The following is a 22,206-nucleotide window of genomic DNA, read 5'->3' as shown; positions in this document are numbered from 1 at the left end:
CCAGCTACTTGGGAGGCTGAGGCAGGAGAATCGCTTGAACCTGGGAGGTGGAGGTTGCAGTGAGCCCAGATAGCACCATTGCACCCCAGCCTAGGTGACAAGAGCAAGACTCCATCTCAAAAAAAAAAAAAAGAAGAAAGGAAAAAAACAGAGAAAAATGAAATATACTTCAATCAATGCAATCATCCAGAGAAACATAAAAGGCAAATTTTTATTAACTGATTTCATCAAAAAATACTACCTATTCAACTCATTAATTTATGTGTCAAGAGAACTTATTTACAGAATTCTCTCACCTCAATGTGATATTTTCTGAAAGTAAGATATAGGAATCCATAGTCCAGATCCACTTTAAGCCGGAGGCACTGATAAAGACAATAGAGTTTTACATTTTATGACAATTCCTTGATGTTCTAAATTTTCTGGCACATTTTGCATGAGTGAATTTGGATCTCAGTTTTCTTTCTTTATTTTTTTTTAGAGACGGAGCCTTGCTCTGTCGCCCAGGCTAGAGTGTGGTGGCGCGATCTCGACTCACTGCAACCTCTGCCTCTGGGGTTCAGGCAATTCTCCTGCCTCAGGCGCCCGCACCATGCCCAGCTAATTTTTGTATTTTTAGTACAGACAGGGTTTCACCACGTTAGCCAGGATGGTCTTGATCTCCTGACCTCGTGATCTGCCCACCTTGGCCCCCCAAAGTGCTGGGATTACAGTAGATGTCAGCCACCAGGCCCGGCCGGATCTGAGTTTTCTAAATTACATTTATAGCATATCTAGCCAGTGTGAGTTCTGACAAGGAATCGTCAATCTACCAAAGTTGTATTAATATATATATCCATGGAGGTGACACGTCAATTACCCTTACATCATTTCATCAGGAAACATAGACAGATGCTGCACATGAAATTAGCCCTAGGCTGGACGCAGTGTCTCACGCCTGTAATCCGAGCACTTTGGGAGGCCACGGTGGGTGGATTGCTTGAGTTAAGGAGTTGGAGAGCGGCCTTGGTAACATGGCAAAACCCTGTCTTTACCAAAAAAAACAAAAATTAGCCAGGCGTGGTGGTGCACATCTATAGTCCCAGCTACGTGGGAGGCTGAAGTGAGAGAATCGCTTGGATCGCTTGAGCCCGGGAGGCGGAGGTTGCAGAGATCCGTGATGCCCCAATTACCCTCCAGCCTGGGCGACAGAGGAAGACTCTGTCTTTAAAAACAAAAGAAAGGCTTTTACCTGAGAGCAAGATGGGTCACCAGCTGTACTGGAGCCAGTGGTTCTCACTCTTGTCGCATCTGTTCAAATCAGCATGGTCTGATCTGGAAATACGGCCTCAATATGTGCCGCCAGTGTTTCTGTAACTATGCAAAGGATATAGGCTTCATTAAGTTGGACTAAATGACCTTCCTTCAAAGGATTATCCAAGGCATCTACCCAATGAAAAACCAGGATAGTTCTTTGTATACAAAATAAACATCTTTTAAAAACCTTCAAAAAAAAGAAAAAAAGACATTGGCCCTATTCCTCAGAAATGTATATATTTTTGCAAGAAATGTGATTTTATTTCAATAGCATACATGTTATTGTAAATGTAGTACATGTTTACTCCATAAGTAGGAAATTCACTCCTTCCCAAGTTTTAACAGTTTTCTAATACTTTTAAATGTTTTGTCTTTAGTCTCCCAACCAAATATGGCTATCGTCTCTAATCACAACAATTTTTTTCCATCCTAGTTTCTATATTGTTCATTGATTTTTGACAATGAGTTATATAGATTACTGTAATGGTGAGAGGAATTAAATAGTACTTATTTACTTATTTATTTATTTATTATTTTTTGAGATAGGGTCTCACTCTGTTGCCCAGGTTAGAGTAAAGTGGTGCAATCATGGCTCACCATAGCCTCAACCTCCTGGGCTCAAGTAATCCTCTTGCCTCAGCCACCTGGGTATTTGGGATTACAGGTTAAAAACACCATGCCTAGTTAATTTTAAAATTTTTGGCAGAGACAGGGTGTCACTATGTTGCCCAGGCTGGTCTTGAATTCCTGGGCTCAAGTCTTCATCTTGCTCTGGCCTTCCAAGGTGCTGGGATTACAGGCAGGAGCCACTGTGCCTGGCTATGTTTGCTTTTGTTAGCTTATGATCCTCCTTTCAGCCTGTCACACAATAGTTTCTCATCATGCTGTGCTCTGAAACATACCTTAACCACGAATCCTACATCAAGCAAAGCTCAGGTTTAAAATGAAAGACAAAACAAATAGTTTTTCAAGAATAAAAACATACATATTGAAACAATTTGTTCCTACCACACCAGACCTACAAGATGAAACCAAACGATGTCTGAAACCAAACTATGGCAAAATCCACAAGAAAAGACAGAGAACACCATTAAAGATCATTATATGAATATAAAATCCAGACTAAATGTGTATTTCCTTACCTTTCTTCTTACGGATTTACAAAGCAACTGTGTAAAATAATAACTAGTTGGTGAATTCTTGGGCCTAGAACACATGAAAATGTAACGCATGTTTTATATTTACAAATAACACTATAAAAACCTGAGCTAACTAAATGACTACTAATGGGAAAGCAATAATTATAAGAAAGTACTGTTGGATGTGCAACCCTAAAAGTTATTACACATGAAATGAAACACCCCAGAAAGGCAAAAATATACCAAAGCTATACAGGATAAATAAGTTTTTTTGTTTTTGTTTTTGTTTTTTTTCTTTTTGAGATGGAGTTTCACTCTTGTTGCCCAGGCTGGAGTGCAGTGGTGCGATCTCAGCTCACCACAACCTCTGCCTCCTGGGTTCAAGCAATTCTCCTGCCTCAGCCTCCCTAGCAGCTGGGATTACAGGCATGTGCCACCACGCCCGGCTAATTTTTATATTTTTAGTAGAGACGGGGTTTTACCATGTTGGTCAGGCTGGTCTCGAACTCATGACCTCAGGTGATCCACCCAACCTCAGCCTACAAAGTGCTGGGATTACAGGCGTGAGCCACCGCACCAGGTGGATGAATATGGAATTTATCCATAAATCACTGGAAAACTGTCCCTGATTGTGATATTATCATTTACATGATAAACACTTGAATAATCACTACAAAAACCCAAAACAAGTATAACAAAAAATAGATCATCCCGTACATTATGGCCCCAAGGTTTCCTGCATTCATCCAACTTGGAAATTTCCATGTTATATCACTTATTTCTTTTTTTCTTTTCTTTTTTCTTTTTCTTTTTCTTTTTTTTTTTTTTTTTTTTTGAGACAAAGTCTTGCTCTTTTTGCCCAGGCTGGAGTGCAATAGTGTGATCTCAGCTCACTGCAACCTCTGCCTCCGGATTCAAGTGATTCTCCTGCCTCAGCCTCCCTAGTAGCTGGGATTACAGGCATGTGCCACCATGCCTGGCTAATTTTTGTATTTTTAGTAGAGATGGGGTTTCTCTATGTTGGTCAGGCTGGTCTCGATCTCCTGACCTCGTGATCCGCCCACCTTGGCCTCCCAGAGTGCTGGGATTACAGGCATGAGCCACCGCGCCCAGCCACATATCTCTTTTTCAACATTGACTCTGCTTTTAAAATCAGAAAATTGGCCGAACGCGGTGGCTCAAGCCTGTAATCCTAGCACTTTGGGAAGCCGAGACGGGCGGATCACGAGGTCAGGAGATCAAGACCATCCTGGCTAACCCGGTGAAACCCCGTCTCTACTAAAATATACAAAAAACTAGCCAGGCGAGGTGGTGGGCGCCTGTAGTCCCAGCTACTCAGGAGGCTGAGGCAGGAGAACCGTGTAAACTCGGGAGGCGGAGCTTGCAGTGAGCAAGATCCGGCCACTGCACTCCAGCCTGGGTGACACAGCAAGACTCCGTCTCAAAAAATAATAATAATAAAATAAAATAAAATCAGAAAATTATTTCTTGTGCAGGTCATGATCCCTTTCCATCCATTTCTTGAATTTGCAGCCCAAGAACAGAATTACAAGTCAATCATCTCTAATTGTTGCATTGCCTATTTCTGTGTTATTATGCCAGTACTAAACTGTTTTTATTAGTATGGATTTGTAATAAGTTTTGAAATCAGGAAGTGTGAGTTCGCCAACTTTGTTCTGGCTTTTTTTTTTTGAGACAGTCTCGCTCTTTGCCCAGGCTGGAGTGCACTGGCATGATCTCAGCTCACTGCAACCTCCACCTCTCAGGTTCAAGTGATTCCCCTGCCTCAGCCTCCTGAGTAGCTGGGATTACAGGTGCGCACCACCACACCCAGCTAATTTTTGTATTTTTAGTAGAGATGGGATTTCACCATGTTGGTCAGACTAGTCTCAAACTCCTGACCTCGCAATCCGCCTGCCTCAGCCTCCCAAAGTGCTGGGATTATAGGCGTGAGCCACCACATCTGGCCACTGTTCTGGCTTTTGAAGACTGTTTCGTTCATTCAGAGACCCTTGAGATGTCATATATAAAAAAATTTTTTAAAGTTCAAAAATGGATCCTAAGAAGGAATCAGGTGGTCAAACCTATCCTTAAAAGGCTGCCAGGGAACAAAAAGTGCTATCTCTCAATAAGAAAATACAGGCCAGGAGCGGTGGCTCATGCCTGTAATCCCAGCACTTGGGGAGGCCGAGGCGGATGGAATATGAGGCCAGGAGATTGAGACCATCCTGGCTAACACAGTACAACACCGTTTCTACTAAAAATACAAAAAACTTAGCCGGGCGTGCGGCTGGGTGCCTGTAGTCCCGGTTACTTGGGAGGCTGAGGCAGGAGAATGGCGTGAACACAGAAGGCAGAGCTTGCAGTGAGCCGAGATCCCGCCAGCCTGGGCAACACAGCAAGACTCCAACTAAAAAAAAAAATAAAACACAAACCTAAGATGTTTTGGCATGTCACCTTGGAAAGTTCATCATAAGGTAAGAACCAAGAAATCACACACTAAAGCAGAGAGAAGCCGAAGTTCCTCAAAGTGTTAGAGCTGCCCCTGCAGTGGCAAAAATGATCCCTCTGGTTCATGATAAACTAAGGATAAAGACTAAGAAAGCTTTATCTAAAAGAAATTAAGTGTGTGACTAGAGGACACATCACAGAACCACATCCCTGCTGATGGTAACATCATACTTGAAAAACACTTAGCCAGGTCAAGTGCAGTGGCTCACGCATGTAATCCCAGCACTTTGGGAGGCCAAGGTGGGTGGATCACGAGGTCAGGAGTTCGAGACCAGCCTGACCAACATGGTAAAACCCAGTCTCTACTCAAAATACAAAAATTAGCTGGGCGTGGTGGCGCGCACCTGTAATCCCAGCTACTCAGAAGGCTGAGGCAGGAGAATCACTTGAACCCAGGAGGCGGGGGTTGCAGTGAGCCAAGATCACGCCACTGTACTCCAGCCTGGGCGACAGAGCAACACTCCCTCTCAAAAAAAAAAAAAAAAAGAGGCCGAGCACGGTGGTTCATGCCTGTAATCCCAACATTTTGGGAGGCCCAGGCAGACGGATCACCAAGTCAGGAGATTGAGACCATCCTGGCTAACACAGTGAAACCCCATCTCTACTAAAAATACAAAAAAATTAGCTGGGTATGGTGGCAGACGCCTGTAGTACTCCCAGCTACTCGGGAGGCGGAGGCAGGAGAATGGCGTGAACCCAGGAGGCGACTGAGCTTGCAGTGAGTGGAGACTGTGCCACTGCACTCCAGCGTGGGTGACAGAGCGAGACTCCATCTCAAAACAAAACAAAAAACGAAAAGAAAAAAAACACTCGGTCTCTATGAGCATCACTATGAGGGGGCTGAGGAGAGCAAGAGGAAGGAGTCTAAAGCCAGTAAGTTCTGGCTAGGCTAACTATGCAACACACTGCAGCCCAAGAACTTGAAGACCACAGGAGAATTGGCATTGGCTGATGCCAGGGAACAACAGCATTCCTAGAAGAGCTCATAAAACCGAAAAAAGAAAGACTACCTTCCAGAGTAAATCTTGTATTGTCATGAATCAGGCATGTTCTAGAAGATGCCCAATGGTACCTTCCTCCATCAGTGTAGGTACTGGGGTTTGAGGCCTGGAAAGATCACCTTATTCTGGTGCTGTCAGGCCATGCGTAAGTTCATGAGAACAAGTGAGGCTTCGTCTACTGAGTGATCACCAGGTTCTTTAGGACAAAAGCAAAACTTGCTGGCCTGTGTCCTGGCAAGAACATAAGAAGGCTTTCTTCTACCAGTGCTTCACTCCTGATGTGATGGAATACCTCAAAAGAGAAGGGACTGCCACTCAAGGTCTTCTTCAGAATTGACAACACTCTGGGCCATCTCTCCAATCTCTTTGTTTTGCCTAAAAGAACATGCAAATGATATTTCTGCCTCCTAAAATTACATCACTGCTGCATCAGTAGATCAATGCATCATCAAGTGCATTAAAGTGACTTACATCCACCTGACCTTGGGTGAATTCATGGAGTCTTGATGCTAACCTTGAATGTACCACAGTGGTTTTATTGAAGAGCTTCACAATTACAGATACAATTGTGCTTACTGGAAAGGCTATAGATGCCCTAAAGCCTAGGACAGTCAATGCATGTTATAAGCCATCATGGGGTAAGAGAGTCAGTGATTTCAGGGGCTTCCCCACTATTAACGCAGTCATTAAGAATACACAAAATGTTGCAAAAAAAAGTTGGTGGGGAACGCTGTCTGAAATGACTGAGGATGATGTTAAGGAACACACAGAAGAGCAAAGAGAAACTCTTACCAACTAGGAACTACAAAGTCTGCTGAAATCCACTACAGATGATGATGATCTAGAAAATATAGAAAACACAGAGCCATTGATTTGGACACTTGAAAAGTTTGCCACAGTTTTTCAGTAGGCAAAGGTGAAAAAGGGGATGATCCTCAAAGATCCTACAATGGAACAAAGCTTTCACTCCACCCAAGAAATAACATGCCTATAAATACTGCAAGGTTTTTTTAAATATACAAAGCAAAGGAAAAGAAGAACTAGCTTCCTATAACTAAGAATCTGCAAAGAAGACGGAACATTCAATGGTTACAGATCTTCAGCCCTCAAGCCAAACAGATCCTAACATTAGTATTACATAGCCTCCTCAAATGAGTCCACATCTATAATCATAGTTGGTTCTTCCAACGCAGATGATAGTCCTGATGGCCTGTCAAGATTCAAGTTAACCTGATGTCTCACTACTTACCCATAATGCCATACATCTAGTCATCTCAGCACATCAAAACATTAGGTGCCACAGAATAATCATCATTGTTATAATCACTATACTTGGGTTATCAAGAGAGAAGACCCAGGGTTTTGGTGAGTGTTAACATATTAAACAAAAGCAATATGTGAGGGTTGAAACAAAGAAACTGTAATGTTCTGGCTGACATATACTATGTTGATAGGCTCACAATTACTGCATCTATACTGAAAACAGACTCTTTTCCTTATGATTCCCTAAACAATACAATAGAACAAGTATTTGCACAGCTTTTACAATGCATGAGGTATTTTAAGTAATCTAGACATAATTGAGAGTATACAAGAGGATGTGGGTAGGTTACATACAAATATGTCATTTTATAAAAGGGAGTTGACATGGCTCACGGAGTGCCGGAACCAATACCCAGCATGTATCAAGGGATGACTGTATTGGAAAGAAACTGAAACTACTTAAGGCTTTACCAAGTGCTTACATTCACAGGGTTTATCTCCAATGTGTTTTTTATAAGTTTCTGAAATGACATAAAATTAATAAATGCTTTCCTACATTCCATACATTTAGAGAGAATGCTAGTGAGTCTTTTTATGTCTATGCAAGGAATTGAGAGAAGCAAATGCTTTCCCACATTCCTTACATTCATACAGGTTCTCTCCAGTGTGAGTTTTTTCATGTCCTTGAAGGAAACGGGAATGAGTGAAGGCTTTACCACATTGTTGACATTCATAGGATTTCTCTCTCATGTGAATTCTTTCATGTCGTAGAAAGCAAGTGAGCCAAGCGAATGCTTTCCCACATTCCTTACATTCATAGGGCTTCTCTCCAGAGTGAATTCTTTCATGTACTTTTAAGTTACCAAAATGACTGAAGGCTTTCCTACATGTTTTACACTCATAAGGTTTCTCTCCTGTGTGAGTTTTTTTATGTTGAGAAAGGTATTGGAAACAACTGAATGCCTTCCCACATTCTTTACACTCATATAGCTTCTCTCCAGCATGAGTTGTTTTGTGATTTTGAAAGGAATAGAAATCAACAAAGGCTTTCCCGCATTTACATTTATAGGGTTTCTCTCCAGTATGAGTTGTTTCATGTCTTTGAAGGGAACTGGAAATACGGTAGGCTTTGCCACATTGTTTACATTTATAGGGTTTCTCTGTAGTGTGAGTCCCTTCATGTCTTTGAAATACGCTGGGATAAACAAAGGCTTTCCCACATATCTTGCATTTGTGAGGTCCATCTCCAGTGTGCATTGTCATGTGTCTTCAAAAGCTTGAGCTATGAGATAACGCTTTCCCACACTGCTTGCATTCATACAGTTTCTCTCCAGTGTGAGTTCTTTCATGACTCTGCAGTGAACTAGGACAATCAAAGCCTTTTCCACACATCTTACATTTATGAGGTCCATCTCTCGTGTGCGTTACCATGTGTCTTTGAAAGCTTCCCAGATGATGAAATGCTTTCCCACATCGCTGACATGCATAGGGTTTCTCTTCAGTGTGAGTTGTTTCATGCCTTCGAAGGGAAGTGTAAGCACTGAAGGCTTTCCCATATTGTTTACATGTATAGGGTTTCTCTCCAGTGTGAGTTCTTTCATGTCTTAGACAAGAACTGTAATCAGGGAAGGCTTTAGAACACTGCTTACATTCATACGGTTTCTCCCCAGTATGTGTTCTTTCATGTCTTAGATAGGAACTGTAAAAAGAAAAGGCTTTAGAACACTGCTTACATTCATATGGTTTCTCTCCAGTGTGCGTTCTTTCATGCATATGTAATAAACTGGGCCAAAAAAAGGCTTTCCCACACAACTTACATTTATAAGGTCCATCTCCACGCTGCACTGCCATGTGCCTTTGAAGGTTTCCCAAAGAACTGAAGGACTTCCCACATTCTTTACAATCATATGGTTTCTTTCCAGTGTGAAGCCCTTCAGGTGTTTGAAATGAGTTGTGGTAACTGAAGGCTTTCCCATATTGTTTATGCGTATCTGGCTTCTCTCCACATTCATGATACTCATGTGGTTTGTGCCCAGCACCAACTCTGATGTACCAATTAAGGGATGAATGACCCAGGACGATTTCTCCACTCATATTGCTTTCACATGGACCTACTCCAGTAAGAGTGTTCTTCGTCACAATACTATCTTGAATCTGGCTAGACGTTTCTCCCCATTTATTTCCATCTTTACTTTCACCAAATCTCTCTAACATATGACATCTGTAAAAAAATGGGAAATACATCACTAAAGGTCTGTTTATAAATCATTTATAGGTATTAATAGGTATCGGATGTACATTTTTAACACTACCATGCAAAGTGTAGGCTTTGTGTCCTGCTTGAACATGAATGGATGGAATGTTGTGCAACATAACTGGACCACAGGTGTTCTTAAGACAATGATATTCATATGTGGATTCATAATATTGTTACCATGGGAACTATTTTACAAACACTGAACAGCTATGGAACATTTAAGCATGTGTTTTTGGAGAACATTTTCTAAGAATAAATAAATTTAAGCTAAGCTTGTTCATTTTCTTTGCTTGTTTTTAAAATTTCATGTCATTCTCAAAACAGCTCCAGGGACATATCTTTTTCTTATGTGTAAATTACCTTAGATTTTTCCTGGAATATTTGTATTGATCTTCAATGTTCTGATCTTTCCATTTCATTCCTAAAAGGTAGACCCAGAAAAATCATTATAAATTTGTACAAAATCGTAGACATAGTAAGATTTTGATGTACACTGCACTCGTAGAAAATCCATTCACTGAAGTACAGCTGACTCTTGAAAAACAGAGGTTTGAACCGCATAAGTCCATTTGTATACACATATATGTATGAATGTTCTTCAGTCTCTGCTACCCAAGACATAAGACCAGCCCCTCCTCTTACTCAGCCTACCCAATGTGAAGACAATGAGTATGAAAACCTTTCTGATGATGCACTTCTACTTAATGAACAGTAAATACATTTCTCTTCCTTATGATTATCTTTTTAACATTTTGTTTCTAGATAACTTTACTGTGAGAATATAGGATGTAATAATATGACATAAAATATATGTATTAATCATTGCTTATGTGACTGATAATGCTGCCCATCAACAGTAGGCTAAGATGTTGTGGACATAAAATTATACGAAGATGTACAACTGCTACAGGAGCTGGCACCCCTAAACTCTGGGTTTTTTTTCCAGGGAAAACCATGTCCCCTTTCCATATTCCAAATCTTTGAACAGTGTGAATGACCAAGAAACAAATGTCTCCAATTAAATAAGTGGAAATGTGATGTCATCCTTACCTACACAATCCAGGTTCCTGATGGTTTCCTGCATCACATCTTTGTAGAGATTCTTCTGACAAGGACCCAGCAAAGCCCACTCTTCTCGGGTGAAGTTCACAGCCACATCCCCTAAAGCCACTGAGGCCTGATCCATCCCACATGTACAGAAGAGGAAGGGTGAAAATCACAGTACTGAGAATCTATACTCACTTCATACATTTCGCATAATGCTGCGGTTTCCAACCATTTTATTCAATGACATGGTAAACCCACTCTTATTCTGTCTACATTCACTTTCTCCTACACAGCAACTCTGAAGCCAGAGTTAAACATGTTTGGTAAATTAACAGTCGAACAGAAACATGCCACTTGGTGAACTAAGTGAGTGAATCACATAGCCTGTGTCACCCCAATGTCTTTTTCCACAGTGGATCTGCAGTCCTTGGCACGATAAAGTCCTACTATTTATTGTGCAAAAGAGAGTTACCATTAGCAGTGCTGAGAGTGCATGTCCTTACAAATGCTTGTTCACAAAGTTGGGCCTTTCATGGTGTCTAGACAATGTATTTAGGGGAGGGCCCCATAAGCGTAACTAATAACAGGGGTGGAGTGTGGCTAAATTGTTTATGCAAAAAAATATAGTATTTCCTTAACTCCCATCTTCCTTCTGAGAGTCTGGCATTTTGTTACATACTCAGCAGAAGGAGTGCACCTGATCAGTCACTGCTAGGTGTGAAATGCACACTGAATGTTAATCTCCAAAGTGGCAGTAACAAATAAAAATAAAAGAAAAAAGAAAAAAAGGTGGGGCTTTAAGAGGCGATTTAGTCCTGAGGGTTTGGACCTCATGAATAGATTAATCCATAATGTGTAAATGAATAAATGAGCTATCTCATGTCCTTCTGAGAAGAGAAAGAGATGTGAGCTAGACGCTCAGCTCCCTCACAATGTGATACTCTATGCCACCTAGGGACTCTGTAGCTAATTTTATTATTATCATCTATACTAGAGATAAGGTCTTGCCACGTTCCCCAGGCTGGTCTGGAACTACTGGGATCAAGCAATACCTCTGCCTTAGTCTCCCAAAGTGCTGGAATCACAGGAATGACCCACCGTGTTCAGGAACCCAAAACAATTCTTTCAAGAAAAAGCCATACATTGCTAACTGAAAACAAGATAACAAACTAGTGAAATATCGCCTGGGAGCCAAAGAGTTCATACTGTTACTGTGAATTAAAGAGAGAAAGTAAGCCTAGGGAAGTCTCTGGAAACCAAGAGATTTGCTGCCAGCCTTAGGAGGAGTTAGGATGAGAGAACACAGTGGTGGACTTGAGACCCTGCTGCCCACATCTTCGGAAGACTCAGAGGGGAAACGGTCGCCCTTGGAAAGAAAGAAGGGACTGAGGACCAAAGATAACACAGCTCCTCCCACACACAAACCCCACACACGAGTCTGGATTCAGCCTGGTGACTCGTCGTCACCGTGCAGCCTCCTCACCGGGCTCACAGGAACTGCGAGCCAGGCTGGAGGCGAGATTGCAGTTAGATATTAACCAGGTGCCCTCAGCCCCGCTGCCTCACGGGGCCGCCTCCCTGAGAGTCAGGTCACAGCAGACGCCGACCGCCGGCTTCCCCACTGTGCCTGGGGATAAGATCTCTGAGAGTTACTCAAGAGTCGCCGGAATTCTATCTCAGATCCTGAATTCCAGTGGAAAGGCTGGCGCCAAGCAGGCTGAAGACCCCACGAGGGAGGCCACTCAGCAGAAGAATACGTTTTCTTCACCTCCTGTCCCAGGATTCGCCCGTCACGTCCCCACCAATCAGCGACCCTACATCCCAGCCGCCCCTGACCAGACCCCAAATCCCTCAGGAAGGCGGATCTGGGGGTGTCCTCCCCTCTCCGGCTATTTAACTGTTTCTGCTGCAGCCCTCAGCGTCTCGGTGCAGTGACTCGGGCCGCAAACCTCTGTTGGTTACAGCCGCACAATCTGTGGAGACGCGGAGCTGCGGCCTCCGAGTTGCCCAGAGAGGGCGCGAAGGCCGCAGTCGCCGCGCAGGAAGGGGACAGGACGCCCGGAGTCCCGGCTGCAGGCCCAGCCCCACTCTGCGGCCTAAGAGGGCCGAACTACTCCAGGGGGGCCCGGGTCCGCAGATCCCGGAGTCGCCCGCGGGGAGGCCCAGTCCAGCCACAGCCGAATACAGCCGGTTCCACCCAGCCCCTCCCCCGCCTCGGGACGCCGGCCCCGGACACGCACCATTTCCCGACTTCCGCGGTGTCCCAGGTCCTCCCAACGGCTCCCGTTGCCAATGCGGGTTCCAGCGCGACAAAGGTTGCCACAGAACTTCCAGGTCGTCTCTCAGCAACAGAGCCGGAAGCCGAGCACAGGTGAGCGCAGAAGACGCCGCGGGCTTTTTCAACCACACACACTCCTCTGGGAAGCGCGCCTGATTGACAGTTCCCACGAACCTGCCCCATGGCCCTGATTGGCTAGAGCGTTAGGTCCCGCCCCCTGTGGATTGAGTGACAGAAGAAGCGATTTTGCACAGCTGAGTAGAGCCGGATGAACAAGTTCCTGACACAGCCCTTGGCAGGGCGGGCTTCATCCCTGCACTGTGATCTGAATCCTCCAGGGGGATATTTGCACTTCAGCGGAATTTTCTGCCTGTACTCAATAGGACCTCCTGCTTCTTCCTACTGGACACGGCTGACAAAACAATTATACTTTTTTGTTTTTCTCTAAAAGGAGTCTTGCTCTGTCGCCCAGGCTGGAGTGCAATGGTGGGAGGCTCACAGCAACCTCTGCCTCCTGGGTTCAAGCAATTCTCCTGCCTCAGCCTCCCAAGCAGCTAGGATTACAGGTGCGTGCCACCACACCCGTCTAATTTTTGAATTTTTTAGTAGAAACTGGGCCTCACGATGTTGGCCAGGCTGGTCTTGAACTGCTGGCCTCAGGTGATCCACCTGCCTTAGCTTCCCGAAGTGCTGGGATTATGGGCATGAGCCACCATCCCCAGCCCTCTCTCTTTTTATCTAATAATTTTTTTTTATATCTTAGTGCTCCAATGTTGGGTGCATATATGTTCACAATTGTCACATCATCTTGCTGAATGGACCCCTTTATAATTGCATAGTGACCTTCTTTGACTTTTCTTACAGTTTTTGTCTTGAAATATATTTTGTCTAAGTATTGCTACACCTGCTCTTTATTGGTTTCCGCTGGCATGGAATATGTTTTTCCATTCCTTTATTTCCAGTCTGTGGGTTTCTTTATAGGTGAAGTGTGTTTCTTGTAGGCAACAGATCATTAGGTCTTGCTTTTAAATCCATTTAGCCATTCTATCACTTTTGATTGGATAGTTTAGTTCATTTACATTCAGTGTTATTATTGGTGAGAACTTACTCCTGCCAATTTTGTTATTTGTTTTCTGGTTGTTTCGTCATCTTCTCTCCCTTCTTTCCTTCCATCCTGTCTTCTTTTTAGTGAAGGTGACTTTCTCTGGTGGTATGATTTAACTTCTTATTTTTTTATTTTTTGTGTATCTGTTGTATATTTTTTGACTTGAGGTTACCATGAGGTTTTGCAAATACTATCTTATAACACATAATTTTTTTTTTTTTTTTTTGAGACGGAATCTCACTTTGTTGCCCAGGCTGGAGTGCAGTGGCACCATCTTGGCTCACTGCAAGCTCCGCCTCCCGGGTTTAGCCATTCTCCTGCCTCAGCCTCCCGAGTAGCTGGGACTACAGGCGCCCGCCACCTCGCCCGGCTAGTTTTTTTTTTTGAATTTTTTAGTAGAGACGGGGTTTCACCGTGTTAGCCAGGATGGTCTCAATCTCCTGACCTCGTGATCCGCCCCTCTCGGCCTCCCAAAGTGCTGGGATTACAGGCTTGAGCCACCGCGCCCAGCCTATACCCCTGCTTTTTAACTTTTGTTTCTATTTATATATTGTTTGTACTGTCTGTGTTTTGAAAAGTTGTAGTTATTATTTTGGACTGGTTCATCATTTAATCTTTCTACTTAAGAATAATTTACACACCACAGTTACAGTGTTACAATTTATTTTTATTTTTATTTTTTTTGAGACAGAGTCTCACTGTCACCCAGGCTGGAGTGCAGTGGCACGATCTCGGCTCTCTGCAAACTCCGCCTCCAAGGTTCACGTGATCCTCCTGCCTCAGCCCCCCTAGTAGCTGGGATTACAGGCACACATCACCATGCCCGGCTAATTTTTGTATTTTTAGTAGAGACAAGGTTTTGCCATGTTGGCCAAGCTGCTCTCAAACTCCTGACCTCAGGTGATCCACCTGCCTCAGCCTCCAAAAGTGCTAGGATTACAGGCGTGAGCCACCACACCTGTCGTACAATATTATTTTTGTGTGTGCGTACTTACTAATACCAGTGAGTTTTGTATCTTCAGATGATTTCTTATTATACATCCTTTTCTTGGTGATTGATGTACTTCCTTTAGTATTTCTTGTAGAACAGGACTGGTGTTAAACCTCAACTTTTGTTTGTCTGGGAAAGCCTTTATTTTTCCTTCATGCTTGAAGGATATTTTCACTGAATATGCTATTCAAGGGTAAAAGATTTTTTTCTTTCAGCACTTTAAATATGTCATGCCACGCCCTCCTGGTTTGTAAGGTTTCTACTGAAAAGTCTTCTGCCAGTTGTATTGGAGCTCCATTGTTTGTTATTTGTTTCTTTTCTCTTGCTGCTTTTAGAAGCCCTTCTTTATCCTTGACCTTTGGGGGTTTGATTACTAAATGCCTTGAGGTAGTCTTCTTTAGGTTAAATATGCTTGGTGTTCTATAACCTTCTTGTAGTTGGATATTGATATCTTTCTTTAGGTTTGGGAAGTTCTCTGTTATTATCCCTTTGAATGAACTTTATACTACTATCTGTTTCTCTACCACCTCTTTAAAGCCAATGACTCTTAGATTTGCCCTTTTGAGGCTATGTTCTAGATCCTGTAGGCATGCTTCAATGTTTTTTATTCTTTTTTCTTTTGCCTCCTCTGACTATTTTCAAGTAGTCTGTCTTCAGGCTCAGTAATTATTTCCTCTGCTTGATCAATTCTGCTATTAAGAGACTCTGATTCATTCTTCAGTATGTCAATTGCATTTTGAACTCCAGAATTTCTGCTTGATTTTTTTTTTTTTTTTTTTTGAGATGAAGTCTCACTCTGTCACCCAGGCTGGAGTGCAGTGGCATGATCTCAGCTCACCACAACCTCTGCCTCCCAGGTTCAAGCAATTCTCATGCCTCAGCCTCCCAAGTAGCTGGGATTACAGATATGCATCACCATGCCTAATTTTTGTATTTTAGTAGAGATGGTGTTTCACCATGTTGTCCAGGCTGGTCTGGAACTCCTGACCTCAGGTGATCCACTCACCTCGGCTTTCCAAAGTGCTGGGATTAAAGGCATCAATGACTGTGCTTGGCCTTGATTCTTTTAAATTATTTAAATCTCTTCATTATATTTATCTGATAGAATTCTGAATTCCTTCTCTCTGTTATCTTAAATTTCTTTGAGTTTCCTCAAACAGCTACTTTGCATTCTCTGCCTGAAAGGTCACAAATCTCCATTTCTCCAGGATTGGTCTCTGGTGTCTTATTTAGTTCATTTGGTGAGGTCACGTTTTCCTGGATGGTTCTGATGCTTGTGGACATTTATCCCTGTCTGAGCATTGAAGAGTTAGGTATTTATTGTAGTCTTCTCAGTCTGGGCTTGTTTGTACTCATCCTTCTTGGGAAAGCTTTTTAGATATTTGAAAGGACTTAGGTCTTGTGATCTAAGGCATCTCTACATTAGGGGGCATCCCAAGCCCAGTAACACTGTGGTTCTTGCAGACTCTTAGAGGTACTACCTTGATTATCGTTGATAAGATCCAGAAGAATTCTCTGGATTGCCAGGCAGAGATGCTTGTTCTGTTCTCTTTTTCCTTTTTTTTTTTTTTTTTTTTGAGATGGAGTTTCACTCTTGTTGCCCAGGCTGGAGTGCAATGGCACGATCTCGGCTCACCACAACCTCCACCTCCCGAGTTCAAGCGATTCTCCTGACTCAGCCTCCTGAGTAGCTGGGATTACAGGCATGCACCACCACACCCAGCTAATTTTGTATTTTTAGTAGAGATGGGGTTTCGCCATGTTGGTCAGGTTGGTCTCGAATTCCCGATCTCAGGTGATACATCTGCCTCAGCCTCCCAAAGTACTGGGATTAGAGGTGTGAGCCACTGCGCCTGGCCGATTCTCTTCTCTTTACTCCAAACAGCGTGTCTCTCTCTTGCTGTGTTCTGAGCCACCTGGAGTTGGGGCTGGGGTGACACAAGCACCCCAGTAGCCACCATCACTGAGACTGTGCCGGGTCAGACCTGAAGTGAGCACAGCACTGGGTCTTAACCAAGGCCTGCTGTAATCACTACCTGGCTACCTGTGTTTGCTCAAGGCCCTGAGGCTCTACAACCAGTAGGTGGCAATACCAGCCAGGCTTGTTTCCTTCCCTTCAGGGTGGCAGGTTCCCCCAGGCCCTGTGTGGGTCAAGAGGTGCTATCCAGGAGCCAGTGACTGCAGTAAAATAACTCAGAAGTCTACCTGGTGTTCTAGTTGTACCGTGGCTGAGCTGGCACTCAAATCATGAGATGCAGTCCTTTCCACTCTTCCCTCCCCTTTCCGCAGGCAGAGAAGCCTCACCCCATGGCCACCACCACCACAGGTCCATGGGGAGTACTGCCAGGCTACTGTCAATGTTCTCTTAGAGACCAAGGGCTCTTGAGTCAGCTTGTGGTGAAGCTGCGTGGCCTGGGACTCACCCTTCAGTGCAGTGGGCTCCACTCTGGCTCAGGGAAGGTCCAGAAATGCCATCCCAGATCCAAGGTCTGGAATCAGGGATCCCAACAGCCTGCTTGGTGCCTGCCCCACTGTGGACAAGCTGGTACCAAACATGCAAAAGTCCCTTTTGCTTTTCCCTCCACTTTTTTCAAGCAGAAGGAGTCTCTCCCCATAGCCACCACAGCTGAGAATGTTCTGAGTTTCACCCAAGGCCTATGGTGTACTACCAGGGTATTGCTGCTGGTTATTCAGCGCCCAAGGACTCTTCAGTCAGCAGGTGATGGGTCCTTCCAGGACTGAGTCCTTTCCTTCAAGACAGTGGGTTTCCTTCTAGCCCAGGGTGTGTTTAGAAATGTCATCCAGGAGCTAGGGCCTGCAAAGGGGACCTAATGACTATGACTGGTGCCCTATCCTCCTGTGGCTGAGCTGGTATTCAAAGTGCAAGATAAAGTTCTCTTTACTCTTCCCTCTCCTCACCTCAAGCAGAAGGAAGGGGCCTTTTTTGGAGCTGTGAACTGTGCTGCCTGGAATTGGGAGAGGGGTGGCATGAGCACTCCCTTAGCTGCCCTAACTGTTGTCTTAGTAGGTTGCATGCCCCCCAAGTCCACTGGCTCTGAACCAGCTCAGTACTAGGAATTGCCTCAGAGTTGCAGTCCTTGTGGCCTAGACTGCCTTCAAGTTTATTTAGGATTCCAGAGCATTTTAGCCCACAGTGGTAAGGCTCACTGGAACTCAAGTTCCAGCCACTGGCATGGATGATTCCCCTCTGACTAGAACTGATTATTTATTTATTTATTTAGAGATGGAGTTTTGCTCCTGTTGCCCAGGCTGGAGTGCAATGGTGCAGTCTCAGCTCACCACGACCTCCGCCTCCTGGGTTCAAGCTATTCCCCTGGCTCAGCCTCCCAGGTAGCTGGGATTACAGGCATGCACCACCACACCCAGCTAATTTTGTAATTTTCATAGAGACAAGGTTTCTCCATGTTGGTCAGGCTGTTCTTGAACTCCTGACCTCAGGTGATCTGCCTGCCATGGCCTCCCAAAGTGCTGGGATTACAGGCATGTGCTACTGCACCCGGCCAAAACTCAAGTTTCTTAAGAGAGTGGGCAGGAAGGTCAAGCCCACCTTACCAGCCACTAGAGCTGATTTAAATGCTCCCACTGTGGGTGGGCATCAGCTGAATTCAGCCTGGTTTTGCTTTCTACTTGTTGGTAGAAGAGCTGAGGCAGGACTGACTTGTCTGTCCTAATATAAAAGAGTCTTGGAAGATGTCTGGGATCCAGGGTCTAAAACCCTTCATGGCCTTTGGAACATGAAGCTCTGTGCCAAAGGGTGGAGGGCTGCCCTGCCACACCACAAATCCAAGCCCAGGGCATAAAACCCCTCATGGCTTAGATGGAATCCAAGGCTCAGGGCATAAAACCCCTCGTAGCCTCTGGAAGGTGTACAGACTTGTTGGTTGCTCTCCCAGGCTCATAAACATATTCTGTATTTTCTCAAGCAGCAGAGCACATTCTATGTGCATCAAAGAAAATGCTAAACCGTCATAGACACTTGATGCACCGCTACCTTTCTGTCCTCACGCCCACACCTGTTTACCCCCACGTCCTCACAACCTGCTTCTTTGTTTGATCACCAATAAACAGTGTGGGCTCCCAGAGCTCGAGGCCTTCACAGCCTCCATACCAGCGTTGGCCCCCTGGACCCACCTTATGCATGCTCACTCTTAACTTGTCTTTTCTCATTCCTTTGACTCTGCTGGTTTGTAGCCCCCCATGGCCTGGTGTTGGGTCTGATCACCCCAACATTTCAGGCACCCAACGTGGGGCTATGAACACCCCGGTGAAGGAACACTAGAGCATGCGGAAGCGGAAGACGCATTGTCAGAGGACACCTGAGGACAACTGAAAGAAGCTCGGTAGGTAAGCTGGGCACTTGGAAGAACCCGGATAACAATGGGACAGAATGAAAGTAAACATTCTGCTTATTTAAATTTCTTAAGGCATTTATTATGGAGAGGGGTAGTGAAAGTTAGTACTCAGAATTTATTAACACTCTTTAGTACAGTAGAGCAGTTTTGGCCATGGTTCCCAGAACAAGGGACAATGGAGCTAGATGAATGGGAAAGAACTGGCAGACATTTTAAAAAGGCATATAAAGAAGGAGCCAAAATTCCAGTTTCTGTTTGGTCAGTGTGGGCATTGATAAAGGCAGCTCTTGAGCCATTTCAAACAGATGACGAGGCAAATTCAGATGAGGAAGAGGTAGATAGACAAGTGCAAAAAATTAACTTCAGATTCTGAATATGAGGAACAACAACCAGAGGAAATTGAAGAAAAGAAAGGGAAACTGAAAAAGATATATTTTACTAGCTTTCCACCTGCTGAATTAAGTGAATGGCCACCTCCTCCTCCTCCTAATGGGTGAGAAGATGTATTAGCTATAAAACTTACTGCTCCGGTAGCTGCAACATTAAAACCTGGAGCATTGAGAGGCCAAGGCAGGTGGATCACAAGGTCAGGCGATCAAGACCATCCTGACTAACATGGTGAAACCCTGTCTGTACTACGAATACAAAAAAAATTAGCCAGGCGTGGTGGCGGGCACCTGTAGTCCCAGCTAGGGAGGCTGAGGCAGGAGAATGGCGTGAACCTGGGAGGCAGAGCTTGCAGCGAGCTGAGATCACACCACTGCACTCCAGCCTGGGCAACAGAGCAAGACTCCGTCTCAAAAAAAAAAAAAAAAATGCCTGGAGCAATTGGTGGTGCTATACAAAATTCTATTCAGAAGGCTAGAGCTGAAGGAGACCTAAAAGCATGGCAATTTCCCATTACTATAATCCAGCGAGGAGGATAGAATATAGCTAGTTGGGCCACCTTTCCTTTTAAGTTGTTAAAGGAATTCAAGCAAGCCATTAGTCAATATGGGCCAAATTCTCCTTTTGTACAAGCTTTACTAAAAAATGTGGCTCTTGATAATAAATTAATACCATATGACTGGGATACTTTTAACAAAATCTGTTCTCACTCCATCTCAGTACTTGCAGTTTAAAACTTGGTGGGCTGATGACGCTCAAGGCAAGAGAAAACACACAAGCACAGCCGCCTGTGCCTGTTTCCTTTGAACAGTTAATGGGCTTGGGCCCTAATTGGGGCTGATTAGACAATCAAGCAGTAATGAAAAATGTTGCCGTTGTTCAGTTACGCACTGTGTGCCTACAGGCATGGAAAAAAAATGTTATAGGGAAAAAATATCCTTCTTTCATTAGACCTATGAGAGGGAAGACTCATTTGGCTGAGTATATTAAGGCTTGTGATGGCATTGGGGGAAATTTACATAAGGCTACTCTTTTGGCTCAAGCTGTGGCTGGACTAAAGGTGGGAAAAAACATGCCCCATTTCTCAGGCTCTTGTTTTAATTGTGGGCAATTTGGACACACAAAAAAGGAATGTAGAACAGAAATCAAAAGGCAAAAACTATTACCATCAATCAACAGAAAAGTCCCAGTGTATGCCCCTGATGTAAGAAGGGCAGTCACTGGGCAAATCAATGTCATTCTAAATTTAGCAAAGATGGGCAACCTCTTTTGGGAAATGGAAAGAGGGGCCCAAGACAAACCGAGGCGTGTCTGGCACAGTCAGTGCCCTTACAAACGTACAATAGTTGTCCCCCGCCACAGCGGTGCTGCCATAGATCTCTGCAGCACAATTTCTGTCTCTTTACTTCCTGGGGAGCCATCAGAGAAGGTCCCCATGGAAGTTCAGGGCCCTTTACCCTCAGGAACAGTTGGTCTATTGCTTGGAAGGTCTAATTTAAATTTAAGAGGTGTCACTGTACTCTTCTGAATCACTGAATCATCAATAATTATACTCACTGAATCATAAATAATTGATTCTAATTATACTGGAGAGATTCAATTAGTTATTAGTTCTTCAGTTCCATGGTCTGCTTCCCCAGGAGAAAGAATTGTTCAGTTGTTACTGTTGCCTTATACAAAACTGGGAAGCCTTATACAAAACACAGTAAAAAGAAAAAAAAAAAAAAAGGAGGCTTTGGTATGAATCCAGCAGGAAAAGCTGTATATTGGGTTAATCAAGTGTCTGATAAAAGACTTATTTGTACAGTAACCATGCAAGGAAAGGACTTTGTAAGGTTAGTAGATACTGGAGCTGAAGTTTCTGTTATTGGTTTAAATCAATGGCCCCGGCATTGGCCTAAGCAAAAGGCATCCGTTGGTGTTGTTGGAGTAGGGGCTGCCTCAGAATTTTTCAAAGTTCTTTAATTTTGCCATGCCAAGGGCCGGATGTCCAAGTAGGGACAATTCAACCTATTATTACACCTATTCCTGTCGATCTATGGGGCAGAGACTTATGACAACAATGGGGTACTAAAATATCTATTCCTATGGATCAGTATAATAATAACAGTAAACAAATGATGAGGAAAATGGGATATCTCCTGGGGAAGGGACTGGGAAAAAAAAATAAAAATGGCCAACCAGAACTTTTAGAACTAAAAGGGCAAACAGATTGAACTGGATTAGGGTATCATTTTTAGGAGCGGCCATTGCTGAGCCTCAGGCTCCCATTCTGCTAGTTTGGTTAACTCCCAGACTGGTTTGGGTGGAGCAATGGCCGCTGAAACAGGAAAAGCTAGAGGCTTTAAAAGAATTAGTGCAGCAACAATTACAAAAGGGACACATAGAGCCTACTTTCTCCCCCTTGGAATTCTCCTGTGTTTGTTATTAAGAATAAATCAGGGGGCCGGGCGCGGTGGCTCAAGCACTTTGGGAGGCCGAGACGGGCGGATCACGAGGTCAGGAGATCGAGACCATCCTGGCTAACACGGTGAAACCCCGTCTCTACTAAAAAATAC

General features: G+C 44.0%; 2 protein-coding genes across 2 annotated transcripts in view; both read right to left on the bottom strand.

The window, feature by feature from the left end:
• ZNF442 (zinc finger protein 442) overlaps positions 1-1,259 on the bottom strand; it is a 32,800-nt gene extending 31,541 nt beyond the window's left edge. The window contains exons 1-2 of the mRNA XM_011954745.1: positions 1,232-1,259; positions 297-365 (exon numbers count right to left, since the gene is read on the bottom strand). The gene's annotated coding sequence lies outside the window, so the exon portion shown is untranslated. The remainder of the gene's footprint in view (positions 1-296; positions 366-1,231) is intronic.
• Positions 1,260-7,345: 6,086 nt separating this feature from the next.
• ZNF799 (zinc finger protein 799) lies at positions 7,346-12,957 on the bottom strand. The gene is given in 4 exon segments (XM_011954744.1): positions 7,346-9,431; positions 9,828-9,888; positions 10,518-10,644; positions 12,755-12,957. Coding segments are annotated over 4 exon segments (1,833 nt in total). The 5' UTR covers positions 12,758-12,957; the 3' UTR covers positions 7,346-7,789.
• Positions 12,958-22,206: the final 9,249 nt, after the last annotated feature.

The sequence above is a fragment of the Colobus angolensis genome, unplaced genomic scaffold, assembly GCF_000951035.1.
Source record: "Colobus angolensis palliatus isolate OR3802 unplaced genomic scaffold, Cang.pa_1.0 Scaffold39, whole genome shotgun sequence".
In the NCBI taxonomy this organism is placed as follows: domain Eukaryota; kingdom Metazoa; phylum Chordata; class Mammalia; order Primates; family Cercopithecidae; genus Colobus; species Colobus angolensis.
This window is presented reverse-complemented; position numbering and strand designations above follow the sequence as displayed.